The sequence below is a fragment of the Oncorhynchus mykiss genome, chromosome 25 (assembly GCF_057628025.1).
Source record: "Oncorhynchus mykiss isolate SJ-2025 chromosome 25, ASM5762802v1, whole genome shotgun sequence".
NCBI classification, from domain to species: domain Eukaryota; kingdom Metazoa; phylum Chordata; class Actinopteri; order Salmoniformes; family Salmonidae; genus Oncorhynchus; species Oncorhynchus mykiss.
Window position 1 is genome coordinate 24527452 of NC_143046.1, and position 19297 is coordinate 24546748.

General features: G+C 46.2%; 1 protein-coding gene across 4 annotated transcripts in view; it reads right to left on the minus strand.

Annotated features, from left to right (window-relative positions):
- Positions 1–19297, minus strand: part of LOC110504812 (ras-GEF domain-containing family member 1C) — a 41690-nt gene that overhangs the window by 12907 nt on the left and 9486 nt on the right. For all 4 annotated transcript variants that reach the window (XM_036970140.2, XM_036970139.2, XM_090219441.1 and 1 more), the window contains exon 2: positions 205–437. In XM_036970140.2, the coding sequence (XP_036826035.1) occupies positions 205–426 (222 nt within the window). In that variant the 5' untranslated portion in view covers positions 427–437. The remainder of the gene's footprint in view (positions 1–204; positions 438–19297) is intronic.

Sequence of the window (19297 nt, forward strand, 5' to 3'; positions counted from 1 at the left end):
ACACATAGGCTTTCTGTGGGGGGAAACAATGGGTTAAACACATAGGCTTTCTGTGGGGGGAAACAATGGGTTAAACACATAGGCTTTCTGTGGGGGGAAACAATGGGTTAAACACATCCAGTATTTCCATTTTCATTAACATTATATTCCTACTACTATTTATACTGCTGAGGCTGGGGCCACTACAACCAGGGTAGTGTTTACCTCTGGGTAGTAGTCTGCGGTGGGCACCAGGTGCTGGATGAGAGTGTCCAGAGAGGCGGAGGTAATGGGGGGTCCGTCGGCCACGCAAGCCCCAGGTCCTCTGGCCTCCTGGGGGCCTTCCTCCTCCTCATGGTCAGCCTCAGAGCAGGTGGAGGCCAGGTGGGGGCTGAAGCCACTGGGGGTGAACATGGTGCCTGCTGCTGGGAACACAGTCTGGGGCATTCCTCTCCTGGCTGGGATGGACAGACAGAGAGATACATTCAGCAGGCTAGCTGTTTACCCTCTCAGAGCGTTATCTCTAGTTCAGTCTCCACTACACACTCATTCCATCCCAGTGACTTTACAACCTGCCAGCCACAGCCTCCATTGTTGGGGGAAATGGAACCCCCAGCAGGCCGTCTCGAAGGACAATGCAATACAAGAGGGGAAATGTGTCTCATACTGTCGCCGTCGAGACCTTTGCCGTAAGAAAGTGTTCCGTTTCCTCTCTCTCTAACCCTTATCTCTCTCCCTAACCCTTATCTCTCTCCCTAACCCTTATCTCTCTCCCTAACCCTGATCTCTCTCCCTAATCCTTATCTCTCTCCCTAACCCTTATCTCTCTCCCTAACCCTTATCTCTCTCCCTAACACCTATCTCTCTCTCTAACCCTTATCTCTCTCTCTAACCATTATCTCTCTCTCTAACCATTATCTCGCTCTCTAACCCTTATCTCTCTCTCTAACCCGTATCTCTCTCTCTAACCCTTATCTCTCGCTCTAACCCTTATCTCTCGCTCTAACCCTTATCTCTCTCTCTAACCCTCATCTCTCTCTCTAACCATTCTCTCTCTCTAACCCTTATCTCTCTCTCTAACCCTTATCTCTCTCTCTAACCAGTATCTCTCTCTCTAACCAGTATCTCTCTCTCTAACCCTTGTCTCTCTCTCTAACCCTCATCTCTCTCTCTAACCCTTATCTCTCTCTCTAAGCCTTCTCTCTCTCTAACCCTTATCTCTCTCTCTCTAACCCTTATCTCTCTCTCTAACCCTTATCTCTCTCTCTAACCTGTATCTCTCTCTCTAACCCTTATCTCTCTCTCTAACCCTCATCTCTCTCTAACCCTTATCTCTCTCTCTAACCCTTATCTCTCCCTCTAACCTGTATCTCTCTCTCTAACCCTCATCTCTCTCTCTAACCCTCATCTCTCTCTCTAAACCTTATCTCTCTCTCTAACCCTTATCTCTCTCTCTAACACTTATCTCTCTCCCTAACCCTTATCTCTCTCCCTAACACTCATCACTCTCTCTCTGTACCCCTGGTCTCTCTCAAACAAACACACACACACACACATATACAAACAAACAAACACATACAAACAAACACACACACACACACACACACACACGCAAACATATACAAACAAACACATACAAGCAAACACACACACACACGCAAACATATACAAACAAACACATACAAACAAACACACACACACACACGCAAACATATACAAACAAACACACACACACACGCAAACATATACATACAAACAAACACACACACACACACACGCAAACACATACAAACAAACACACACACACACACTCAAACACATACAAACAAACAAACACATACAAACAAACACACACACACACACACGCAAATACATACAAACAAACACACACACACACGCACGCATGCACGCACGCACACACATACATACAAACAAACACACACACGCACACACACAAACACATACAAACAAACAAACACATACAAACAAACAAACACATACAAACAAACAAACACATACAAACAAACAAACAAACACACACACACACACACACACACACACACACACACACACACACACACACACACACACGCAAACATATACATACAAACAAACACACACACACACACACACACACACACACACACACACACACATACAAACAAACACACAAACACACACACGCACGCACGCACACACACACATACAAACAAACACATACAAACAAACACACACACACACATACACACACGCACACACACAAACACATACAAACAAACACACACACACACACACACACACACACACACACACGCAAACACATACAAACAAACAAACACAGACAAACAAACAAACACCCACACACACACAAACACATACAAACAAACAAACACATAAACACACACACACACACACACACGCACGCACGCACGCACACACACACATACAAACAAACACATACAAACAAACACACACGCACACACACACGCACACACACAAACACATACAAACAAACACACACACACACACATACATACAAACAAACACATACAAACAAACAAACACACACACACACACACACACAGACACACACACACACACACACACACACACACACACACACACACACACACACACACACACACACACACACAGGGTGAGGGAAGGGGAAGCAGGAGAGGGTGGATGTCACTCTACTCTGCCTGCATCATCTCTGTTAAAAGGTTCTTTAAAGCAGCTGACATTTCCTCGTCTTTGTCTTTGGTTGAAAGGCAGAGGTCATGGTAATCAGCAGTTCAGTGTATTTAGGCCAGCAGTCAACACCCCACTCCTTTCATTAAGCTGTCACACCTGTCTGGGACCTGACAACATTCTAGTCTTCTGACGTAACTCTCCTCCTCTGACAGGGTGCATCTATTTCACAGCATGTACATGTATAGGCACACACACACACACACACACACACACACACACACGCACACATGCACACGCACGCACACACACACAGTGTGGCAGGGTCTACAGTCAATCACGGATTACAAAAAGAAAACCAGCCCCGTCACGGACCAGGATGTCTTGCTCGCCAGGCAGACTAAATAACTTTTTTTGACCGCTTTGAGGACAATACAGTGCCACTGACACGGCCCGCAATCAAAACATGTGGACTCTCCTTCGCTGCAGCCGACGTGAGGAAAACATTTAAACGTGTTAACCCTCGCAAGGCTGCAGGCCCAGACGGCATCCCAAGCCGCACCCTCAGAGCATGCGCAGACCAGCTGGCTGGTGTGTTTACGGACATATTCAATCAATCCCTATCCCAGTCTGTTGTTCCCACATGCTTCAAGAGGGCCACCATTGTTCCTGTCCCCAAGAAAGCTAAGGTAACTGAGCTAAACGACTACCGCCCCGTAGCACTCACTTCCGTCATCATGAAGTGCTTTGAGAGACTAGTCAAGGACCATATCACCTCCACCCTACCTGACACCCTAGACCCACTCCAATTTGCTTACCGCCCAAATAGGTCCACAGACGACGCAATCTCAACCACACTGCACACTGCCCTAACCCATCTGGACAAGAGGAATACCTATGTGAGAATGCTGTTCATCGACTACAGCTCGGCATTTAACACCATAGTGCCCTCCAAGCTCGTCATCAAGCTCGAGACCCTGGGTCTCGACCCCGCCCTGTGCAACTGTGTACTGGACTTCCTGACGGGCCGCCCCCAGGTGGTGAGGGTAGGCAACAACATCTCCACCCCGCTGATCCTCGACACTGGGGCCCCACAAGGGTGCGTTCTGAGCCCTCTCCTGTACTTCCTGTTCACCCACGACTGCGTGGCCACGCACGCCTCCAACTCAATCATCAAGTTTGCGGACGACACAACAGTGGTAGGCTTGATTACCAACAACGACGAGACGGCCTACAGGGAGGAGGTGAGGGCCCTCGGAATGTGGTGTCAGGAAAATAACCTCACACTCAACGTCAACAAAACTAAGGAGATGATTGTGGACTTCAGGAAACAGCAGAGGGAACACCCCCCCATCTACATCGATGGGACAGTAGTGGAGAGGGTAGTAAGTTTTAAGTTCCTCGGCGTACACATCACAGACAAACTGAATTGGTCCACCCACACAGACAGCATCGTGAAGAAGGCGCAGCAGCGCCTCTTCAACCTCAGGAGGCTGAAGAAATTCGGCTTGTCACCAAAAGCACTCACAAACTTCTACAGATGCACAATCGAGAGCATCCTGTCGGGCTGTATCACCGCCTGGTACGGCAACTGCTCCACCCACAACCGTAAGGCTCTCCAGAGGGTAGTGAGGTCTGCACAACGCATCACCGGGGGCAAACTACCTGCCCTCCAGGACACCTACACCACCCGATGTCACAGGAAGGCCATAAAGATCATCAAGGACAACAACCACCCGAGCCACTGCCCGCTATCATCCAGAAGGCGAGGTCAGTACAGGTGCATCAAAGCTGGGACCGAGAGACTGAAAAGCAGTTTCTATCTCAAGGCCATCAGACTGTTAAACAGCCACCACTAACATTGAGTGGCTGCTGCCAACATACTGACTCAACTCCAGCCACTTTAATAATGGAAATTGATGGGAAATTATGTAAAATATATCACTAGCCACTTTAAACAATGCTACCTAATATAATGTTTACATACCCTACATTATTCATCTCATATGTATACGTATATACTGTACTCTATATCATCTACTGCATCTTTATGTAATACATGTATCACTAGCCACTTTAACTATGCCACTTTGTTTACATACTCATCTCATATGTATATACTGTACTCGATACCATCTACTGTATCTTGCCTATGCCGCTCTGTACCATCACTCATTCATATATCTTTATGTACATATTATTTATCCCCTTACACTTGTGTCTATAAGGTAGTAGTTTTGGAATTGTTAGCTAGATTACTTGTTGGTTATTACTGCATTGTCGGAACTAGAAGCACAAGCATTTCGCTACACTCACATTAACATCTGCTAACCATGTGTATGTGACAAATAAAATTTGATTTGACACACACACACACACACACACACACACACGCTAGCTCGCACAGGCAGGCTGGCAAACACCGCTTTAGTCTCTGACCTTTTTGACTGTTTGGTGATAATTACATGAAAAATATAGAGGACTTAGGAAAGTGAATTAAAAACAATGGATTGTGAGGTCTGAGATATATTCTGACCCAATTAGAAGCCATTATCTGCATTGTGGTTGTACTGTGTTTTTAAATTGTCCAATAAAATCAATCAATTAATATCTCACTTTTCCTCAGTATTTTACATATATAATTGTCTAGATGTGATTATACTGGGGAAAGCCCAGTGTGTCCTTGCAGTACCACTGCTGTGGTGTAGATTACCCTGGCACTGCCAGATCTATGCTGTCCTAGGCAGGGCTTACTGTCTGGCTGAGTGACTGGCTGACTGTCTGACTGGCTGGCTGACTAGCTGACTTCCTGGCTGACTGCCTGGATGACTGACTGGCTGAATGACTATGACTGGCTAACTGTCTGTCTGGCTTGCTGACTGGCTGGCTGACTAGCTGACTGCCTGTCTGACTGGCTGGCTGCCTGGCTGACTGCCTGGATGACTGCCTGGCTGACTGACTGGCTGAATGACTATGACTGGCTAACTGTCTGTCTGGCTTGCTGGCTGGATAACTGGCTGACTAGCTGACTGCCTGGCTGACTGCCTGGATGACTGCCTGGCTAACTGACTGGATGAATGACTATGACTGGCTAACTGTCTGTCTGGCTTGCTGACTGGCTGGCTGGATGACTGACTAAGTGGATAACTGGCTGACTGCCTGGCTGACTGGATAACTAACTGGTTGATTGACTGGCTGACTGGCTGACTGTGTAGTTAGGCCTGTACAGCTCTGTGGCCATGATGGGTGTGGCAGGACATCTGTGAGTTCAACCATGTGTCACCACTGTTCGTAGAAACTAATCCCCTGTATTAGCCCAGAGACGGATGAGCGGATGAGCATGAGTGTGCGTGTGAGTGTGTGGGTGCTCAGTTGGTACCTCTGTTACACACGGACGCAGGCACACATATGCACACACACACACACGCACAAACACACAAATCAGCCCCATCATTTATTCATGACATGACAATATTGCCAGGTGATGCATCATGGTCTAGCAGTATAGGAAACAATAATACACACATCCTGTCTGATGTGTTTTACAGTAGTGCTGACACACATCTACAGTATCAGACACATTTAGCCGCGGCAAAATAATTATGAATTATGCTGCAATGCTTTTTGCACAATTTCCAGCAAAATAGGTGAGATCCCCCTGCAGACACACCCATAACCTACTGTAGAACCAACCTGCTGTTAACACCTCTAAAAGTCAAAGGGGGTTCAGTATTTATGTATTTATATCGGTCCGCTACTACAGCACTATTAAAGGCCCAATAAAACGTTATGATTTTTCAGCACGCCTACTTCCCACGGCTATACCTGAAGATATAACACCTTTGTATTTATTTGATAAAATATTGAATTTGGGCAATACTACTATAGCCCACACAAATGCATTGAATAACACATTCATAAATGGAAAAACAGACTGTAAAAAAGTCTATCATGCAGAAGAAGGGTTTGAAGTGTCTGCCCTATGTCTAGGAGATATAAGAAAGCTCAGGAAACATTTGAGGGTTTTTTTGTATACATATTTAACTCCTTTTTTGTTGGCACAAAATTACCTCCATTTAATTTATTTTGGGCATATACAACAAAATGTACAATGTGGACCCAGAGGATATCACTTGAAAGTATTAATTAAAACGCTTATTTCCAAAGTGGTCCTCGATGGTAAAAACAAGAACACATAATGATTAAAAGACAGGACAAAATTACAAACAACCATAAAGACATTCATTTATATTGACGTCCTAAAAAGTGTCTATTAATTACACATCATACCGATCCTTCAAATCAATACACCTGACCAGCAGCAGGGGCACAAGGGTCAGTGGAGTGGTTTCCCTGACTTACACAACCTTGTCCAAATGAAATACCTAGGGAAGGCAATTACCTTCAGAAGTCTTGTGACAGTTGGGGGGGGGGGGGGGGGGGGGGGGGTCATTGCAAACGGAGAACATGATTGTGTTCGTTGAGAGTCTCCCCTTCCCAAAGTGGGATCATATTAGTTAGTAGGCCAAACCGTTCGGACCAGTGGCGGTTGGTGACGTTTAGGATGAGGGAGGATGACTATTGTCTTTATGAGCATGGCCTTATTTCTATTACAGCATATTGGATGACTGTCATTTTTATTCCATTCACCCAGTTCAATGTTTAGGCTACTACATGATACTCACATTTTACCTGTACCCATCATGAGGTTGCTACAACCTAGCCTATGAATGAAAGTCTACAATGTAGGTACGCAGGTCGAGAGAAAAATGTGCAATCAAGGTGACAGTTAGTGCGACATTCAGCGTTTTTCAACAGACTCGGCAGAATGAATACACCCCTGATCACATGCGAACACAGTTCACTTTCATAGCAGCCACATACAAACAGCATGATACCTGTGATTGTTTTATAATTCCTTCTTGCATCTACGTGCTCTCCTACTCTCACCTTTTACCTTTGCTTGTGGACTTCAGTGCACAACACATCAGCTGTATGTGACCAAGCCAAACCTTCATATCACAACTGCAAACCGCTATACACAGCCTACATTGTTATTGGCTATTAGCTAATGTTAGCTAATGCCATAGACAACATAGCTACTAGACTATTAAGGATTAAGATGTTCTTCCGTCACATTCCCATAGGGCCTGGAACATCACATCAACTAAAACTCAGCAGGTGTTTATCATACTACCTGGCCGAGACCAACAGCAGCAGCAGAAGTGTGTGTGTGTGTGTAGAATCTAGACAGATGTAAGTCTCATTGTGTAAGTCTCATTGTGGAGTGGATATACAGCCACCTACAGACACCCTTTTGTTCCAGTGGGGCTGCTATCCTTACCATCATGGGGAGCCTCTTGCTTTGTTCTGTTAGGATTAACACAGGGTGCCACAGTCTGCAGAGATTTACACACACACGCACACACACATACAGCCCGTGAGCACACATACTCTGCCCTTGAAAGAAAGGCATTCGCTTGACTGAGGTGCTAAGGCTGTCAGACTCCTCCCTCCATATCTTTCTCTTTTTTCACATGTTCCCTTTCTCTCTCTCTTTCTTTCTTTCTTTCTTTCATTCTTTCTTTCTTTCTTTCTTTCTTTCTTTTTTTCATTCTTTCTTTCTTTCTTTCTTTCTTTGTTTCTTTCTTCCATTGTCACTCTCATACAGAGACACCCTCTCCTCTCTACAAAAGGGAAAAGAAATAAGCATAAATATGGGTTGTATTTACAATGGTGTTTGTTCTTCACTGGGTGCTCTTTTCTTGTGGCAACAGGTCACAAATCTTGCTGCTGTGATGGTACACTGTCGTATTTCACACAATAGATATGGGAGTTTATCAAAACTGGGTTTGTTTTTGAATTATTTGTGGATCTGTGTAATCTGAGGGAAATATATGTCTCTAATATGGTCATACATTTGGCAGGAGGTTAGAAAGTGCAGCTCAGTTTCACCTAATTTTGTGGGCAGTGTGCACATAGCCTGTCTTCGCTTGAGAGACAGGTCTGAGTCTTTATATAGTCAAAGCTTTCCTTCATTTTGGGTCAGTCACAGTGGTCAGATATTTTGCCATTGTGTATTCTCTGTTTAGGGCCAAATAGCATTCCAGTTTGCTCAGTTTTTTGGTTAATTCTTTCCAATGTAACAAGTAATTATCTTTTTGTTTTCTCATGATTTGGTTGGGTCTAATTGTGTTGCTGTCCTGGGCTGTGGGTGATCCCCAGGACAGAGTGTGAACAGAGCCCCAGTACCAGCTTGCTTAGGGGACTCTTCTCCAGGTTCATCTCTCTGTAGGCGATGGCTTTGTTATGGAAGGTTTGGGAAATGCTTCCTGTTAGGTGGTTGTAGAATTTATTGGCTCTTTTCTGGATTTTGATAATTAGCGGGTATCGACCTAATTCTGCTCTGCATGCATTATTTGGTGTTCTACGTTGTGCTCTCTCTCTCTCTCTCTCTCTCTCTCTCTCTCCATCTCTCTCTCTCTCCCCCCTCTCTCCCCCTCTCTCTACCCCCCCTCTCTCTCTCTCCCCGTTCTCTCTCTACTCCCCCCTTTCTCTCACCCCCCTCTCGCTCTCTCTCCCCTCTCTCCCCCTCTCTCTACCCCCCCCTCTCTCCCCGTTCTCTCTCAATTCCCCCCCCTCTCTCTCTCGCTCTGTCTCTCTCTACCCCCCTCTCTCCCACTCTCTCTACCCCCCTTTCTCTCAACTCCCCCTCTCTCTACCCTCTCTCTCTACTCCCTCTCTCTACCCCAATCTCTCTTACTCCCCCTTTCTCTCTCTAACCCCACTCCCTCTCTCTACCCCAATCTCTCTTACTCCCCCTTTCTCTCTCTAACCCCACTCTCTCCCTCTACCCCACTCTCTCTCTACCCCCCCTCTTTCTTTCTAACCCCACTCTCTCCCTCTACCCCTTCTCTCTCTCTAACCCCCCTTTCTCTCTCTCTTCTCCTCTCTCTCCCCACTCTCTCTATACCCCCCCTCTCTCTAACCCCCCTTTCTCTCTCTCTCTTCCTCTCTCTACCCCCTCTCTCTCTCTGTCTCTCTCCCCCCCCCTCTCTCTCTCTCTCTCTCTCTCTCTCTCTCTCCCTCTCTCTCTGTGAAACCTGTTCCCCAACCTGAATGACTCACACACTTGTCTGTCAGTGAGGCAGAAAGGAGAGGCAGGAGAGAGAGGAGAGACACAGCTACCAGCCTGCTCTCTCAGACACAGAGGTTAGAGGTCAGGGGAGTTGGGGAATTGGGGACAACTCTAAAATCAGACGGTAGTGTAGTGGAGAGAGGAGTGGGAGCGGCTGGCTGAATCAGTGAGGTAGCAAATCTCTGTCTGGATTCTTAGACATATAGGATTAAGGGGCCTGTTGGGGTTAAAGGGTTAATGAGTAGGGCCATTGAGGACAGATTCACAATAGGCCAGCTGATTCAGTCAGGCATTAAATCTCAGTCTGCCCTCTCAGACACAGAGGTCAAGGGTTAGAGGTCAGGGGGTAAAATCCATTGCTTCCTGAGTACAGTCAGGGCTTTGTTTACACCAGGGTCAATCCAAGGTTGAGAGCCCCTCTTCCAACTTTTTTATTCAGCCTGGCCCAGGCTGTTTTAGTGTCTTATTCAGAGACCTTGGAAGCTGTATAAAAGCCTATAGAGGCTGAGGCAGTATAGACACCCGGGCTGTTTTACAGTGTCAATTTCAATTTTCATGTCAATTTATCACTCCCAAAATCAGAGTGAAGCGAGGACAAGACCAGTTGTGTCTCTGTACAGCAGCAGGCAGAGATCCTAGCTGTTATCCTATGTCTGAGAGACAGTATCTAGCAGGGAGGAGACAGAGGATTTATTATTTAGTATGTCATACAGTACATGACCAAAAGTATGTTGATACCTGCTCGTCGAACGTCTCATTCCAAAATCATGGGCGTTACTATGGAGTTGGTCTCCGCTTTGCTGCTCAAATAAGGGGCTCCCGAGTGGTGCAGTGGTCTAAGACAAGGCAGCTCAGTGTTAGAGGTGTCACCTCTGCATCACATCACATTGCACGGTGCACAATTGGCCCAGGGTCGTCCGGGTTTGGCCGGGGTAGGCCGTCATTGTAAAATAAGAATTAGATCTTAACTGACTTGCCTAGTTAAATAAAGGTTACAAAATCATGTTTGGTCTAAAATCATGTTTGGTTTCACTCCGGATACAATGTTTTACATGTAAAAAAAATTAAAAAGCAGCTTACACTCTTCTGGGAAGGCTTTCCACTAGATGTTGGAACATTGCTGCTATAACAGCCTCCACTCTTCTGGGAAGGCTTTCCACTAGATGTTGGAACATTGCTGCTATAACAGCCTCCACTCTTCTGGGAAGGCTTTCCACTAGATGTTGGAACATTGCTGCTATAACAGCCTCCACTCTTCTGGGAAGGCTTTTCACTAGATGTTGGAACATTGCTGCTATAACAGCCTCCACTCTTCTGGGAAGGCTTTCCACTAGATGTTGGAACATTGCTGCTATAACAGCCTCCACTCTTCTGGGAAGGCTTTCCACTAGATGTTGGAACATTGCTGCTATAACAGCCTCCACTCTTCTGGGAAGGCTTTCCACTAGATGTTGGAACATTGCTGCTATAACAGCCTCCACTCTTCTGGGAAGGCTTTCCACTAGATGTTGGAACATTGCTGCTATAACAGCCTCCACTCTTCTGGGAAGGCTTTCCACTAGATGTTGGAACATTGCTGCTATAACAGCCTCCACTCTTCTGGGAAGGCGTTCCACTAGATGTTGGAACATTGCTGCTATAACAGCCTCCACTCTTCTGGGAAGGCTTTCCACTAGATGTTGGAACATTGCTGCTATAACAGCCTCCACTCTTCTGGGAAGGCTTTCCACTAGATGTTGGAACATTGCTGCTATAACAGCCTCCACTCTTCTGGGAAGGCTTTCCACTAGATGTTGGAACATTGCTGCTATAACAGCCTCCACTCTTCTGGGAAGGCGTTCCACTAGATGTTGGAACATTGCTGCTATAACAGCCTCCACTCTTCTGGGAAGGCTTTCCACTAGATGTTGGAACATTGCTGCGGGGACTTGCTTCCGTTCAGAGCATTAGTGAGGTGATGCACTGATGTTGGGTGATTAGGCCTTGGTCGCAGTCGGTGTTCCAATTCATCCTAAAGGTGTTCGATGGGGTTGAGGTCAAGGCTCTGTGCAGGCCAGTCAAGTTATTCCACACCGACCTCGACAAACCATTTCTGTATGAACCTGGCTTTTTGCACAGGGGTATTGTCATGCTGAAACAGGAAAGGTCCTTCCCCAAACTGTTGCCACAAAGTTGGAAGCATAGAATGTCATTGTATACTGTATTTTTAAGATTTCCCTTCACTGGAACTAAGGGGCCTAGCCCGAAGCATGAAAAACAGCCCTAGACCATTATTCCTCCTCCACCAAACTTTACAGTTGGTACTATGCATTGGGGCAGGTAGCGTTCTCCTGGCATCCGCCAAACCTAGATTCGTCCGTCGGACTGCCAGATGGTGAAGCGTGATTCAGCACACCGGAGAACGCCCTTCCACTGCTCCAGAATCCAATGCGGAAAGCTTTACACCACTCCAGCCGACGCTTGGCATTGCTCATGGTAATCTTAGGCATGTGTGCGGCTTCTTGGCCATGGAAACCCATTTCATGAAGCTCCCGACGAACAGTTATTGTGCTGACGTTGCTTCCAGAGGCAGTTTGGAACTTGGTAGTGAGTGTTGCAACTGAGGACAGACAATTGTTATGTGCCACGCGCTTCAGCACTCGGCAATCCTGTTCTCTGAGCTTGTGTGGCATACCACTTCACAGCTGAGCCGTTGTTGCTCCTAGATGTTTCCATTTCACAGTAACAGCAATAACTTACAGTTGAACGGGGCAGCTCTAGCAGGGCAGAGATTTGCCGAACTGACTTGTTGGATAGGTGGCATCGTATGACCATGCCACGTTGAAAGTCACTGAGCTCTTCAGTCAGGCCATTCTACTGCCAATGTTTGTCTATGGAGATTGCATGGCTGTGTGCTCAATTGTATACACCGGTCAGCAACAGGTGTGGCTGAAATAGCCGAATGCACTACTTTGAAGGGGTGTCCACATACTGTTGTATATAAAGTGTACCAGCTCCCTCTGGACATCTATATAGTAGAACATGTTATAACTGACAGCCAATTGGATCGACAAGATCCTTATATTCAAGTGTTATGAATGAGGAAGATATTACAAAAACCTTTCAGAGTCACCTCTCAGATGCCAATGGTGACATGAAACATCCTCTATGGGTATGGCAGCACACTTTGTTTTGTTATTGTAATTTCCTAGTTCAAAGGTCATTCAGGATTGATCCCCCCCGGACAAGGAGATGTCAAATGTTACCCTTACCCTCCCTTTGGTGGGTGAGGAGGTGGGGTGAGGAAGAGGTAAGAAGGGACGAATAGGGGTGAGAAGAGGAGACATTCCACCCCAGGGCAGGAAGCCTGAGGCCATCTGTCTAAGGAAACCTTCTCTATCTCTGACCGAACTAGTAGCTTTTCTTCCTCAGCCGCTCGTCTTCCTCAGCCTCTCCTCTCCTCTTCCCCTCCTCTCCTCTCCCCTCCCCTTCCTCTCCCCTCCCCCTAACTCCTTCCTCTCCCCCTACCCCTATGTCCCTCCTCTCCCCTCCCCCTAACACCCTGCTCTCCCCTCCCCCTAACTCCCTCCTCTCCCCTCCCCCTAACTCCTTCCACTCCCCTCCCCCTAACTCCCTCCATCCCCCTCCCCCTAACTCTCTCCATCCCCCTCCCCCTAACTCCCTCCATTCCCCTCCCCCTAACTCACTCCACTCCCCTCTCCCTAACCTACTCCCCTCCCCTAACCCTAACTCACTCCACTCCCCTCCCCTTAACTCTCTGCCCCCCCCCTAACTCCCTCCTCTCCCACTCCCCTAACTTCATCCCCTCCCTCTAACTCTCTCCTCTCCTCTCCCCTCCCCATAACTCCCCCCCCGCCTGACTCTCTACTCTCCTCTCCCCCACCCCCTGACTCCCTCCTCTCCCCCTCCGCCTGACTCTCTCCTCTCCCCACCCCTGACTCTCTCCTCCCCCCCTGACTCTCTCTTCTCTCCTCTCTCCTCCGCCCTGACTCTCTCCTCTCCCCGTCCCCCTGACTCTCTCTTCTCTTCTCTCCTCTCCCCTTCCCCTGACTCTCTCCTCTCCCCCACCCCCTGACTCTCTCCTCTCCCTCTCCCCCTCCCCCTGACTCTCTCTCTCTTCTCTCCTCTCTCCTCCGCCCTGACTCTCTCCTCTCCCCGTCCCCCTGACTCTCTCTTCTCTCCTCTCCCCTTCCCCTGACTCTCTCCTCTTCCCCTCCCCCTGACTCTCTCTTCTCTCCTCTCTCCTCCCCCTGACTCTCTCCTCTCCCCCTCCCCCTGACTCTCTCTTCTCTCCTCTCCCCTCCCCCTGACTCTCTCCTCTCCCCTCCCCTAACTCTCTCCTCTCTGAACATCTATAACACTTGTCATCTAATTTCAGCTCCGGTTGTTAACTCTATTAGCAAGTTCATTATTTTAGCGCCTTTTCCATTTTTAGGAACTGCTCTAAAAAAACATTGGCATACTTGTAGTGCTGACACTGTTTTGGGGCGTAGTGAGAGTGAGAGTTCTTCGGAGCGTTGTAGCACTACTGGCCTAAATCGGGGATGTTCTTTGAAAGTTGTTTGCTTTGTAGTGATTCTGTGGGCTTTATCTCAATTTGAGCCCAGACGTGTTTTTTAAAAATAGGATGTCATTTGAGCACAGTAGTTATTGATCATCACAATAATAAACCATGATGTTTTTCTCTCTCTCCACTATAATGCATCTTTCCCCTCCACTAGTCCATCCATTCCTTTCCCTGCCCTACTTCTCCACCCTCCATGTCAGGATGCCTGTACAGATGGCCCTTCAGCAGCCTGTCCTCCCAGTGGGGACTGCTGGCATGGGAGCCATTTGGCACACCATTCTCCACAGTCACAACAGGACCCCAAAAGTCTATTGGCGTCCAGCACTATGCCTGAGGAGAATGAGTAAGGCCAGGGCCGCTTCTGCCAAGTTGAGTGGAGTTAACGCCAACATAGAGAGCGAAAAATTCCAAGCTTATGTCTCAGCGCACTTTCTAACAAACCATAAACCGCCTTCCTTTGTTTGTGGTGTGGGGGATTCAGCTGCAGACAAATGAGTGTATTGTGTTACACACATGCACCCATGTAGACACACACACACACACACACACACACACACACACACACACACACACACACACACACACACACACACACACACACACACACACACACACACACACACAAACTATCAAGTTACCATTGCAGTATTCCATTTCTCCACCCATACGCCACCCATCTTCTTTCTGTGGTAAGGCATATCAGTGAGAGAGAGAGAGAGGCTGAGCATAACATGAACACTTCCCTAAATCCCTCTGTTGAACAGCCACCACCATCCTGGATCAGCTTCATCAATCCCCAGCGTAAACCTCTTTGGGAATATTCTTCCAATAAACACTACCTGGGAGTGTGTGTGTTAGAGGCAACCAGCCGGGCCTACATCCCTGTTATTGAGCATTTCTCCTTTGCTCCATACTCCATCCACCTAACAGGTGTGGCATATCATGAAACGGCATGATCAATACATAGGTGCACCTTGTGTTGAGGATAATAAAAGGTCACTCTAAAACTTGCAGTTTTGTCACACAACACAATGCCACAGATGTCACAAGATTTGAAGAAGTGTCCAGTTGGCATGCTGACTGCAGGAATGTCCAACAGAGCTGTTAACAGATCATTTAATGTTCATTTCTCTACCATACGCCGCCTACAACGTAGTTAAAGAATTTGGGAGGAAGGGTTCTAAGGAGTATTTCTGTCTGTAATAAAGCCCTTTTTTTGTGGATAAACTGATTCTGATTGGATGGGCTTGACTCCACCGTTGGATGTGCTTGACTCCAAGTGGGTGGGCCTCTGCCCTCCCAGGCCCACTCATGGCTGCACCCCTGCCCAGTCATGTGAAATCCATAGATTAGGGCCAAATGTATTTATTTAAATTGACTGATTTCCTTCTATGAACTGTAACTCAATAAAATTGTTGAAATTGTTACATGTTGCATTTCTATTTTTGTTCAGTAGGGTGGTTCCTCTGTAGCTCAGTTGGTAGAGAATCAGTGCCTGGATAGAATAAATAATTTTCTAGTTACCATAAGATCTTTTGGTGCGAATCAAAAAGGATTGTCAAATGTTCTTTACATTGATTTTGCACAACCATGCAAGAATAATTGCCGCTTAATGCAATCAACTACAAATAATTGGAAACCGATGCAAATCTAATACCGCTGCATTACTAATTTCATAATGTCTGTCCAGATTCTTTATCCTTTATTACCCCCACTGGACAGTGGAGCGACAGAGACATAATGTGACATGAGAGACAGAGACATGATGAGACAGGAGAGACAGAGACATGATAAGACATGCAAGACAGAGACATGAAAGATAGAGACATGATGAGACATGAGAGACAGAGACATGATGAGACATGAGCGACAGAGACATGAGAAACAGACACATGAGAGACAGAGACATGATGAGAGACAGAGACATGTTAAGACATGAGAAACAGAGACATGAGAGACAGAGACATGAGAGACAGACACATGATGAGACATGAGAGACAGAGTCATGAGAGACAGAGACATGAGAGAAAGAGACATGATGAGACATGAGAGACAGAGACATGATGTGACATGAGAGACATACTGTGACATGAGAGACAGAGACATGATCAGACATGAGAGACAGAGACATGATGAGACATGAGAGACAGAGACATGATGAGACATGAGAGACAGAGACATGTTGTGACATGAGAGACAGAGACATGATGAGATACGAGAGACAGAGGCATGAGAGACAGAGACATGATGAGACATGAGCGACAGAGACATGATGAGACATGAGAGACAGAGACATGATGAGACATGAGAGACAGAGACATGATGTGACATGAGAGACAGAGACATGATGAGACATGAGAGACAGAGACATGATTAGACATGAGAGACAGAAACATGATTAGACATGAGAGACAGAGACATGATGTGACATGAGAGACAGAGACATGATGAAACATGATAGACAGAGACATGATGAGACATGAGAGACAGAGACATGATTAGACATGATAGACAGAGACATGATGAGACATGAGAGACAGAGACATGATTAGACATGAGAGACAGAGACATGATGAGACATGAGAGACAGAGACATGAGGGACAGAGACATGATGTGACATGAGAGACAGAGACATGATGTGACATGAGAGATAGAGACATGATGAGACATGAGACACAGAGACATGATTAGACATGAGAGACAGAGACATGATTAGACATGAGAGACAGAGACATGATGAAACTTGAGAGACAGAGACATGATGAGACATGAGAGACAGAGACATGATGAGACATGATAGACAGAGACATGATGAGACATGAGAGACAGAGACATGATTAGACATGATAGACAGAGACATGATGAGACATGAGAGACAGAGACATGATGAGACATGAGAGACAGAGACATGATGAGACATGATAGACAGAGACATGATGAGACATGAGAGACAGAGACATGATTAGACATGATAGACAGAGACATGATGAGACATGAGAGACAGAGACATGATTAGACATGAGAGACAGAGACATGATGAGACATGAGAGACAGAGACATGAGGGACAGAGACATAATATGACATGAGAGACAGAGACAAGATGAGACATGAGAGACAGAGACATGATGAGACATGAGAGACAGAGACATGATGTGACATGAGAGACAGAAACATGATGAGACATGAGAGACAGAGACATGATGTGACATGAGAGACAGAGACATGATGTGACATGAGAGACATACTGTGACATGAGAGACAGAGACATGATCAGACATGAGAGACAGAGACATGATGAGACATGAGAGACAGAGACATGATGAGACATGAGAGACAGAGACATGTTGTGACATGAGAGACAGAGACATGATGAGATACGAGAGACAGAGGCATGAGAGACAGAGACATGATGAGACATGAGCGACAGAGACATGATGAGACATGAGAGACAGAGACATGATGAGACATGAGAGACAGAGACATGATGTGACATGAGAGACAGAGACATGATGAGACATGAGAGACAGAGACATGATTAGACATGAGAGACAGAAACATGATTAGACATGAGAGACAGAGACATGATGTGACATGAGAGACAGAGACATGATGAAACATGATAGACAGAGACATGATGAGACATGAGAGACAGAGACATGATTAGACATGATAGACAGAGACATGATGAGACATGAGAGACAGAGACATGATTAGACATGAGAGACAGAGACATGATGAGACATGAGAGACAGAGACATGAGGGACAGAGAGATGATGTGACATGAGAGACAGAGACATGATGTGACATGAGAGATAGAGACATGATGAGACATGAGACACAGAGACATGATTAGACATGAGAGACAGAGACATGATTAGACATGAGAGACAGAGACATGATGAAACTTGAGAGACAGAGACATGATGAGACATGAGAGACAGAGACATGATGAGACATGATAGACAGAGACATGATGAGACATGAGAGACAGAGACATGATTAGACATGATAGACAGAGACATGATGAGACATGAGAGACAGAGACATGATTAGACATGAGAGACAGAGACATGATGAGACATGAGAGACAGAGACATGAGAGACAGAGACATGATGAGACATGAGAGACAGAGACATGATGTGACATGAGAGACAGAGACATGATGAGACATGAGAGACAGAGACATGATTAGACATGAGAGACAGAGACATGATTAGACATGAGAGACAGAGACATGATGTGACATGAGAGACAGAGACATGATGAAACATGAGAGATAGAGACATGATGAGACATGAGAGACAGAGACATGAGGGACAGAGACATGATGTGACATGAGAGATAGAGACATGATGAGACATGAGAGACAGAGACATGATTAGACATGAGAGACAGAGACATGATTAGACATGAGAGACAGAGACATGATGAAACATGAGAGACAGAGACATGATGAGACATGAGAGACAGAGACATGATGAGACATGATAGACAGAGACATGATGAGACATGAGAGACAGAGACATGATTAGACATGATAGACAGAGACATGATGAGACATGAGAGACAGAGACATGATTAGACATGAGAGACAGAGACATGATGAGACATGAGAGACAGAGACATGAGGGACAGAGACATAATATGACATGAGAGACAGAGACAAGATGAGACATGAGAGACAGAGACATGATGAGACATGAGAGACAGAGACATGATGTGACATGAGAGACAGAAACATGATGAGACATGAGAGACAGAGACATGATGTGACATGAGAGACAGAGACATGATGTGACATGAGAGACAGAGACATGATGTGACATGAGAGATAGAGACATGATGAGGCATGAGAGACAGAGACATGATGTGACATGAGAGACAGAGACATGATGAGACATGAGAGACAGAGACATGA